Genomic DNA, 10965 nt, shown 5'->3' with positions numbered 1-10965 from the left:
ACATCCTGCACTATTTTTTATTTTTTTTTTTATTTTTTTGACAAAATCCTGCTCTATTTTGGAGAGATACATTTTGTTGTCTACATATACAAACCACTTTTAATTATACACCATCGTCACATATTGATACAAACTACCATTCATTTCACACTTAAACAGGCAAATCAGAATTCAATTTCTAAGCTAGCGTCAGCTAATTAGACGCATAGAATAGAGTTTTTCTTTTAATTAATGTTCAGCAATACTTATACATGCGTATAACAAATGTTTGCATTCGCATACACACCCAAGCTTAATTCCAATTGGGATTTTCTGATGGAACTGCACGAGAAGAGCTGCAGCCTAAAGAATCAATGCATAGATGTGAAATATGAACTCGTATTAGACAGAACACGAAGAGAATTAAATGTTCTGATTTCGAATACATGAAAAAACCACAAAGGGTTGTATTTCAAGTCATTACAAATGAATTTTCCTAAATTTTCCATGTCCTAAAAAAATTACAGCAAAAAGATGCATCTTGATGCCTAGAAAATATAATGTATGCCGCTATTTTTCTGCTCCTATTCTTCTCTGCAGAGTGGGGTAATATAAGATCCATGTCTCAAAAACCAATCAAGCAGGATGTGGGTTAACCTGTGTTCGCCCTATATGAGATAGCCTGGAGGATGTAATTAAAGGAGCTTCTTCGTCAACAATCATTTCAGAAGCTGAATTACTCCCTCCACCTCCACCAGTCATAACATCGTCGTTGGGTACATATATATCAGATGACTTTTTTTCAAACTTCCAATCCTGCATCCAGCAAAGTAAAAGAATCTCAACAAAAAAAAACATCAATGCCATAATTTGTCCTGTTTTTCAAGTCACGTTGAACAGGCCTACATGTAAATACCCTGAGATTTTTATAAATAATCTAAAAGTAGTCTCAAAATTGCTGCAAATCATCATTTAGAAAAAATAGTGTTCTGTGATGGATACTTTGTACGGCTAGTGAAAATATATACACCGAGTCAGATACTGAAGCAGCACAACTTTAAAATTTAAATGTTTAACAGCCAAAGCCAAACTCAGAGAATTTATCAAAAGAAAATTTTTGGACATGATTTTTACAGCTTTAACAATTACTAACTAAAAACAATGGTAGTCTTACGAAACACGCAATACTGAAGACCACAACCTTGGTAATCACTTAAGCCTAATAAAGCATGAAATTTACTTGACTAAAGGAAAAAAACTAAATGAAATATACTTAATAAAGCAATAAAATAAGTCTTTCCATCTCATATTAGTTGCTCCATTTTCTTTATGGAATAGTTATCAACTTTATCTATAATTTTCTACGACTAGAATACTAGATAGGGGAAAAACATGATGGATCTTTCATCTTTGTAGATTCATCTTAAGTGCATCAAAATATCAACATATTATGATGATCTATATTTACTAAAACACAAGCTAAAGATCATAATGGTCATTGGTCAATTATAGCCTTGGGGATGGGAAAGGCAATTGGGACAAGTAATTAGAGAGATAAATAAATGCTCATAAACCAGCAGAAAGTCATAAAATCAGTACAAGCTCACTGGATAGAAAAGACGGTCATTGAGATTTTAAAAGCAAACCTTTGCAACTCTATCTGTAATTCTTTCAGGTGAAGCTGGTTGAGTTGCACGAACATCCTTCACCTTTAGATAGTTGTACATAACAACACCAACAAGTGCTACACAGACAAACCAATTGAAAACATAAACATACAAGAAACAGGGAAAAAATGAAAAAATGAAAAAATAAACAAAAGAATTTAGATAAATAAAAGGTCACTAAAATTAGTTTAATAAGGTCACACAATGTTAAACAAGGTTAGTACCAATTGCGTAACCAATTATATTGAGCCCTGTAATGGCTGACTCTGGAAAAATCACTGTTGAAAGGGCTATCAGAATCCAGTCTTTAAGAACACCAGCAACACGGATAGTAACTGCCCCAGTTCTACCAATAACCAAGAAAATTGAGAAGTTCAAGGCCAGTGCACAAAGAGCATTGGAGAAGAAAATCCAGAAATTAAACTGAATACGAGAAATATCCATGTGAGGTTGCTCCAGCATATACCATGGTATAAACAGAAACATAAAACTGCATGGCAAAAAGTGCAGATGTATGAGATAATTTTCTTCATAACAAAAGATAGTCTAAGCTGTTCAAAGTGTCAACTGTAACACAGAAAACGACTCCATACATGTTTATTCTCACGCTCAAGCATTTAACACCACAAAAGAGAAAGTTCTGATTCACTAAACACATATGAGAAGAAAATCTAGCAAGACATAACATTTACACAGCCCTTATTGGATTTCACTATCCTTTATCAAAATAGGGAAACAAATTCAAAAGTATAAATAAAAGATAAAAAAATTTTCTTTGATTAAAAAAACATAAATAAACAAACTCAAGGGTTATTCAACTCCAGATAACATAATTTCATTTCAAAGGGCCAAATTTGATAAGGTTTCAGCTTACAAGTTATAATTTTTAATTGCCATAAATAGCAATTCAAATAGGCAAACAATTTAAAAAGTATAAATAAAAAGATAACAAATCTTACTTTGATTAAAAATACATAAATAAACAAATTCAAGGGTTATTCAACTACAGATAACATTATTTCATTTCAAAGGAAGGTCACAGGCTACTAGAAGAGCTTTATGAGCATCAATCTCTATAACTATAACTATAACTTTAGTATGATATAATATCCCAGAGCCTCTCACGAGACTTCCACCTACAGCAAGAGTAAAGAAAGATCAGATGCCTGAAGCCTTTACCCCTAGTTAAGATATTTCCCTTCATAAAACCTATCAGGAAGACATAGACTAACCAGCTTAACAACAGATTCAATAATTGAAAACTAGAAAACTGACAAATAGCGAGCTTTTTATCTATGAAGATTGTTAAAGCAGAAACTATCTCTCTGATCTCTAGCAAAAACAAAATAAATTAACTAAATTGTACAACAATAATACATCATTTATTGATAAGTTTTGCTAATGAGGACAAACACTAATTGCCCACTTCATACCTGCATGGAGCTATGTAATACAAGCTGGTGATTGGGTTGAGAGTCAAGCCCTTCTTTTGTAGGAGGACTTGAGTCAGGACCAGCCTAAGTGCTTCAGCAAATATTCCAGTGACTTGATATAGTGTGCCTATGATGTTAAAATGGATTTCCCCATATGAGGAGACGACGACTCCTACACTGACCAGGAGCATGTTCAAGAACACGTCACACCTTAGCTTGTCAGTGCCACACACAACGGCCATGAGAAAAGTTGCCACAGGCACTGCATTAAGCACGCTTTTATAAAAAAAATTGATATAATAACAAAAATAACTACGTAGTCACTGAAGTACATAAAAAATGGAAGACAATTCAAACTATTTATTGCACATACTCAGAGCTTTAAGCATTTGAATGAAGGCCACTGAAATATGCAAATAAGCAGTGTTTCCAAACCTGAAATTACCAGAAAAAACAAACATCATTGACACATTAAAGTTTGGTTCACAGCCTCGCAGATTAGAAGTGAAAATTCATAATTCCTCCGTTTTTGTAGTTGTATCACTTTTGTAATTGCAGACACCTAGGCGTTCTTTGGAGTAGAGGGAGATAGAAAAAATAAAGAGGACCAATGTTATAGGAGATAGAGAGAATTTATTAACCAAATGGGAAAGTGATGCATCTAAATTGAAACTTCCATTTTTAGAAAGAGATGGATCCAATAAAAAACCGAGGAAGTACATCAAAACTTTTCCGATTGCTAAAAAAAAAAGATTGTGCAAAAATCAACCAACAGGCCTATTGCACACACTCTTAAGAGGTGACTCAATAATGTACACTTTAATATAATATCAAGCTTACATATGTACAAGCATCTTTTATTCATCCTCCCCAAACAGCATCATATCTAACTTAGATAGTGAAATCCCACAAAAAATTTCATGCCACCCAACAACACTTTTTTTTCAATATAAATTAATTGATCCTATTAAAATTACAAATTTGACAACAAAAATACGACTCTCTTAATCTTGTTATAATAACCACGGAGTATATACTTTTCCATGTTGCCTTTGGAGTTAACACAAGCATTCCCTGTCTCCACACATGACGGCTTAGGAAATAGAGAAGCTAAGGAACATGTAAATGAAGGAATTGTTAAACAAATCTCAGCCCCATCACCCTTTGCCCTACCCCACCAAACAAACAACCACTAAAAACGATAAAATACTAACTACTACTGCGCCATTAATAAAATTAACAGCTCGTCATTTAATTTACTCCAGCATGATCATCTCATTCCTAAAGTAGTGAGATTGCTTTGTTTTAATAAGCTAGGTCTATCCATTGTTGAAAAGCCATCGAGTTACACAGCACAAAAACACATTAGTAGCCACACCTCAAACAGATAATAACTATCCCATAAGGTCTAAGATGTGCAACCTTAAACTTAACTGATCAGGCGTAGACTATAAAAAAACATTTCTCAAGTAAATATATTTGAAGGAAAAGTAAATAAATATAACAATGTTGTTCAAAGTTAAATTTAGGAGTCTTAAACTACAATAGCTATTCATATTCTCTATTTTTCAAAAAAAAAAAAAAAATTAAAAATTTAAACCTGAGGGAGAGAGCATAGTAATTAGCAATTTCTTCTACTTCCAAAGAAATCATAATGGAATCATCAAGTAACACATTCTACCCAATTTAAGGCACTAATACACAATCACATATCATTTAGTCTCAATCAATTATAGAGTCTGATGTCAAACATGAACCATTACCCAAAAGAAACAGAACCTCTTTTTCTACCCATGTTCATCTATTATTATTAAGGAAGGAGCATCCATGAAGCCCATGGACATACAATGCTAAGAAAACTTGATCCGAGTGATCCGACTTCGTTAATATGGTAGTCTGACATCAAAACACCTAATTAGATTATTTACATTATTATCCTACTTTATGATGAGGCTTAGTTGAATAAGGATGATTATTATAATTTAGCAATTGCATAATTGCATTTAAAGGTTGTGCATGAAAATATAGAAACAAGGGTGAATGGGTGAAACAGTGTGTATTGTTGCTAGATGATTAGTGCATGGGTAAAATCGAGGGAGCAATATCTTCTTCATTACAAATTAATAACTACTTCCTCTATTCTTTTTTACTTCTGTTTCTTTTATCATGCTCACCAATGCAAAACTTTTACGACCAATAACTTTAATCCTCAATAAGTAAAAATTATAAAAGTTATATATTATGATAGTACTTATTGAGACGAATTCAAAAAGATCTCACATGAATATGTTTGTCCTTACATATTATTCACAAAAGACGGTCAAAGAAAGGGTGATGAATAGAGTAAAAGTCAAAGCGGGTCAAGTAGAAAAGAACAGAGGACGTAGTTATTAACATCAACAATCAATTTGATAAGTTATTTAATTTTTATCATCAACTTTCATTTTACTCAAATTAAATTTATTAATTAGGTATAGAATTTATATTACACAGAGTCTTAATTGATAAATTTCATATATTGAGTACATTAAAAGCAACCCAATTAATACTAACTATTAAATACATTTGTTATTACCAAAAACACAAAATCCTAAATGTCGTATCTTGAAAAGTGAAAACTTTCTTAAATTAAAGTTTTTGTTGAAGATAATGCATCAATTACCTCTTCAAATCTTCAATTTTCCTTTAGTGAAGAGGCATTTTCAAGACATTCGTCATACACACACACACACATAAGAGTTGGACCACCTCAAGGTAAACTTATCAGACTCAGCCTAATGAAATATCAACTGATCAATCAGACCTTAACCAACGAAACTGGGGACTAGTTACAACATACAGATGCATGCATGCATCAAAAGAAGAATTATCACAACTCTCATAAAAGCTACAGACAGCAACAACTTCTCCAGCTATGTTGTTTCTACAGGCAATCATTGCAGAGTAAATTCAGAATAAACTGCTAGATGACTGAACTCTGATTGGCTGTGCTTGAGTAAGTGCATTGGTTCAGTCTAAGCAGGTTATTTCTATTTCCAAGATAAGCATGCCCTGTGTGAGCTCCTAGAAACCATGACAACTGGTGTACAGGAGTGCTCACACACTTTAATAATATTAAGTCTGGTTTACTCTGTAAGCTGATTCAACTTTCTTTTAATAAAATGATACAGTATTTTTTGGTTCCAAGTATTTAGAGTGGCCATGACCATCTTTGATATCAACCTAAACAAAAGTAGCTGCATATGAAAAGGCTCACCATAGACTTGAAGCAAAGAAAGCGCTTATGGGGATTACACATGTTGCATAACTGCCAACGAGATAAAGAGTTAGAATAAGAAACTGTCTAAACTGAAAAGACAGCCATTATTACCAAAAAAAAAAAAAAAAAGTTATTATAGGAGCATGACGCCACTCACATTTCAAATGTCATTTTGACAGGAGCTACAACCTGCGCAACACACAAAAATAAAAACATAAAAAAAATCAGATTGTAAAGATACCCCAAGAGGAGGAATAGAGATTTCTCATACATGTACATAGAATAAAATGAAGCACAGAAGATTCATCCCTTTGTCAGCATTAACATGACTAATGATGCATGCAAATAATAGGAATGCAGGAGAAGAGCGATTTGATGGGAAAAGTGTGTATATCATTTTATGTCCAAATCAGCCATTAATACATCAAATATAAATAAATACTAATAAATACATCTATGTCCACAGCAATTCAGATGATATAACCAACTTAGAAGCAATATTGAGTAGCTTTAAATATGAATTGCCAAATTCGTAAGCAAACAAAAATAGTACTTCCTCATACTCTATTTGTTCTTCCCGTTTTCCGATTAGAGAGGTTCAAAAAGCTCTTCCCAGCTGGAATGTTTCCATATATGGTCAAAATTCTTCAATTTTCCTCTATTTAATTGGTGAACAATGTTTGAAATAGCGCGCCTAAGATGCTGAGGCGCAAGGCAATAGGGGGTAAGTGCCTAATTTGGTCTGGGCGAGGCGTTTTTGGTTAGGCGCATGAAGCGCACCAAAAGCGCACAAGGTGCACTTGAAGCAAACTTAAGCCAAATTTTTTTAACTATTCATATAGTGCGCCTCACTTCAAAGAGGACAGCAGAACCCCTCTTGCTTCAGCGCACCTTGAATTTTAATACATTGTTGGTGAATGTGGTAAGATTTATTACTTTTTTCTCTTTTCTATACAATCTTTTATACAATTATTCACTAATTGAATTTCCCATGCATGATCCAATTTTTAATCATCAATCCCTCTTCCCAAACACGACATTAATTACATTGTTCCTCTTTTTTTCTTTTTTTTTGTTTTGAAAAGTGAGAATCTTTAATGAAAAATTAGAATCGCTATTACTTTGATTGTCTCTCTCAATAAGTGTCAATTTTCATAATCAACTCTTCAATTCCAAATGGGAAAAATTAAAATGATGAAACGGAGTAATAGACAAATGACATAAAATTATAATACCAACAAAAGAAAGCAAAGTAAGGAAAAAAAAAAAAAGTAGATTATTCTGTCATTAAAGGGCTTTATATGAAAATGAAGTATATCTCAGGCACTGATTTTCAGTGGAACACGTTTTAACCAATATAGCAGTAGATAGATATTACCTAAAGACATAGCAGGATAATAGGAAAGAAACAAAATATGAAAGTATACTTTGATTTATGAGTTATAGCTTATAAGTATGAACACAATAAATAACAACCAAGACTGAAAAAAAATGGAACTCCTATGACGTAACAAAACCATACCTTAAAAACACGAACAAGAAAGAATGCCACCACACCGGAAAACCCCATATGAACCATTGTGAGTGTTATAGGAAATGGAAAATTGAAGTACTTCGGAGATAGAACCCACTGTAAATGAATTCAAACATACAAATAACTCGTTAAAGCGATCTACACAAAAGACCATGAAAGAAGATAGTAAATGGAAATAATGAATACTAATATATGCCAAAACCTTTTCATGCAGGTCACAAACAAGCACTTTCAGCTCAAATACCCATGTCAGCTATTTTACACAATAATATTTATATAGACAACTATACTTAAACCTAAAGGAAAAGTGAAGCATTTATCTGAAGATGAAAAAAAATTCGTGAAAAATCATATTCAAACATGTTCTTGATTCTATGGATAATTAATCAAGGAAACTATGGAGTGGAACAAAATAAAATGTCACCCAACAACAAAAACGCAGTAGAAATGGCAAGACAATGTGTACAAAGATTCAAAAATTTAATCCTCCACCCCCCCCCCCACCCCACCCCTACCAAAAAAAAAAAAAAAAAAAAAAAAAAAAAAAAAAAAAAAACTTACAAGAATGTACCACCCTAAAAAAATGTATACCTAAAAAAAATAATTATTACATCATGATGATCGAGTAGTTTCTTACACCATGTATATATTACAAGCGAATAACTATAATATATATGAATATTTCATATGAGCGCATCTTTTAAGAACGAAGTTAATATAAATTATATGCATTCTACTTTTACATTTAAAGACAATTCATTTTTCCTCTTAAATTCATTAAATTTTTTATCCATTCATTCTACTAACTTTAAAGCTTTAGGTGATTTGTTTCTAAGTCACATCTCAAAATCACATGAGTAGTTTTAAGCTTTTACACATCAACCACACACACATCATGTGCATATAGGGCTAGTAATTTGATAAAGCATGTACCAAGGAATATAAAAGGATTGCACGTAAACTCTTGGGAAATATAGGTTTTCATGTCAAGCAGTTGTCTATGTCCATTGTCCCATGCATCCACACCAAGTAATGATAAATTACTAGTTTACTACAGGTGTTGAGAAATTAATACTTGAATTCCAGGTTTGAGAGTATGAAAATATGAGGAAAGTTGTCTGGCTTGTATATGATCACAAGAAATTAATGAAAAGGTTTATCCATAGTGACTACTAATTCAGGAAACATCTTTTTCTTGATCGAGATTCAAGAGGAATAAATTCCATGCATACCCACAGGTTTGTTTTACACAAGTGGAACAAAATTTTAAAAGATATAAATCTCAATAGCGTATGAAGGATCACAACATCCTGTAAAGAGCATTTTCAAATTTATGGTCATTGAAACCCAAAACTTATGACAAGAATTCCAACTTACATGCATCAATAACACACAGGACTCCCTTCTGGGAAAAAAGACTGTTCATTTCCTCCCCTAAAAATCCCTCATCCAAACACGATATTAGAGCTGGCAACATAATGGGAAGGTTCATAAGATTTCCAACAAACACATTACTCCAATGACTCTAAAAATGGCCCCCGCTCAAGGCAAGGTAAGTAACTGGGGTTTAGATAAGCATGGCCTCGTCCGATAAATTGATCCCAATAAAGAAAAATGCAAATGCTTCGAAAGAGGTAGATTATGCAAATCAAGCATACTACTACTCCATATCTAAAGATAGATAAACTTCAAAAGACTATGCACATTTATCAAATGCAGCTCCAGGGCATTATGTTTCCAGATACAAGATCTTCTAACCGATACCGCGGCAAGTGGCAACCGGAGTATTAGTGTTGGGCATGTCTTATAACAAATCATTTAAAACAGCTACTAGAAAAGCATTCTTGTAATGCCAATTTTCAATTTAATATATATAATTATACAGTGATAATGAAACAAATCAAAGCAATAATAATCATTAATCAGATAAACTGAATTGAAGATTACCTTATTGTACAGTATAACTCCAGAAGACAGCAAAATGTAAATCAATAAGTACAAATAGGTGAGTGCAAGTGACGTATTGATCATTTTCGCCTACTTTTTTCTTCAAAATCAACAATATTGAACCAAAGAATCAACTTCCAACTATACGAACACTACAAACTGCAAATTCATCTTCCCATGAAAACTAACCTGCAAATCAAAAAAATCAACCATTTCAATCAAAAATCAAATGCTACAGTAAAACGCGAATACTACAATGGATCCAGCTTCATTGGATCGGATCTTGAAACGCCATTATTAAACCTCAAAAATGAAGAAATTACAAGCAATACCTCGAAAGAATGGGAAGGAGGAGAGAGAATGAGAGTGTTGTTCGTCCTCGTATTCGTCGGTGGAGGTGTCTGGCAATGGCGGAAGAATTGCAGAAAAAGAGATTTAGGCATGCGAAAGATCTAGGGTTTGAATTGGGGAAGAATGGAGAAATTTTAGGGTTTATGATGAAAATTGGGGTTGAATTTGAGAGTGAGATTGAAGAAATTGGGAAGGAAAAAGAGGGAAGAGTGATGGATTGTAGGAGGAGTTTGTGTAGTAGTGAGAGGGGAGCAGCAGTGTGGGACCTTTAATGGGGGAAGTGTAAAAATCCAACTGCCACATATTTATTTCTTTGGTGAAAACCAATGACGAAGTTTCCTTTTACTTGCCTTTCAAAAAAAAAAAAAAAGTTTCCTTTTACTTTTACACAAGGTACTCCCTCCTCCCTCCATTCCTAAATGTACTCCCTCCGTTACTTTTTACTCGCAACAAATACTATTTTTGGCCGTTACACATTACTTGCAACAAATTTTTTTTTTCCTTATATGGTATGTTTTTAATGGTAAAATGACACTTTTACCCTTACTTTTTTTTTAACCAAATCTGATTTCCCCTAATCTATGCTTATTTAACTCTAATCTAAATCACTAACTCTAACTTAATCTAATCATTCCCACCAAAAAAACCCCAACCCCAACTGATTTCTTCAAAAAATCATCCAACTCCTCAACTACCAGAATTGAATGTTCTTCATTCAATTCTCCTCGACAATGACGCCTTCTCGTTCCTTCTTCTGGAGATTTCTCCAGTTTCACACCATAAACCCTAGATCTA

General features: G+C 33.2%; 1 protein-coding gene across 1 annotated transcript; it reads right to left on the bottom strand.

Annotated features, from left to right (window-relative positions):
- Window positions 1–388: 388 nt before the first annotated feature.
- On the bottom strand, window positions 389–10453 carry LOC145613459 (putative sugar phosphate/phosphate translocator At3g17430). The gene is made up of 10 exons (XM_081668565.1): window positions 10152–10453; window positions 9820–10008; window positions 7861–7968; window positions 6496–6527; window positions 6336–6386; window positions 3453–3514; window positions 3080–3341; window positions 1871–2136; window positions 1626–1723; window positions 389–795 (listed from the first exon to the last, which is right to left on the bottom strand). The coding sequence occupies exons 2-10, from the start codon at window positions 9901–9903 to the stop codon at window positions 616–618; spliced, it is 1143 nt and encodes a 380-aa protein (XP_081524691.1). The 5' UTR covers window positions 9904–10008; window positions 10152–10453; the 3' UTR covers window positions 389–615.
- Between the last annotated feature and the right edge of the window lie 512 nt (window positions 10454–10965).

This window comes from Chenopodium album, chromosome 25, assembly GCF_948465745.1.
Source record: "Chenopodium album chromosome 25, dcCheAlbu1.1, whole genome shotgun sequence".
Taxonomy (NCBI): domain Eukaryota; kingdom Viridiplantae; phylum Streptophyta; class Magnoliopsida; order Caryophyllales; family Amaranthaceae; genus Chenopodium; species Chenopodium album.
This window is presented reverse-complemented; position numbering and strand designations above follow the sequence as displayed.

Excerpts from the sequence above, each read along its gene's own strand:
- LOC145613459 (XM_081668565.1), bottom strand. The coding sequence starts at position 9,903 with ATGATCAATACGTCACTTGCACTCACCTATTTGTACTTATTGATTTAC. Across the intron at positions 7,969-9,819 it reads GAGTTATACTGTACAATAAG|TGGGTTCTATCTCCGAAGTA; the intron begins GTAATCTTCAAT and ends ATTCATTTACAG. Across the intron at positions 3,515-6,335 it reads TTCTTTGCTTCAAGTCTATG|GTTTGGAAACACTGCTTATT; the intron begins GTGAGCCTTTTC and ends TGGTAATTTCAG.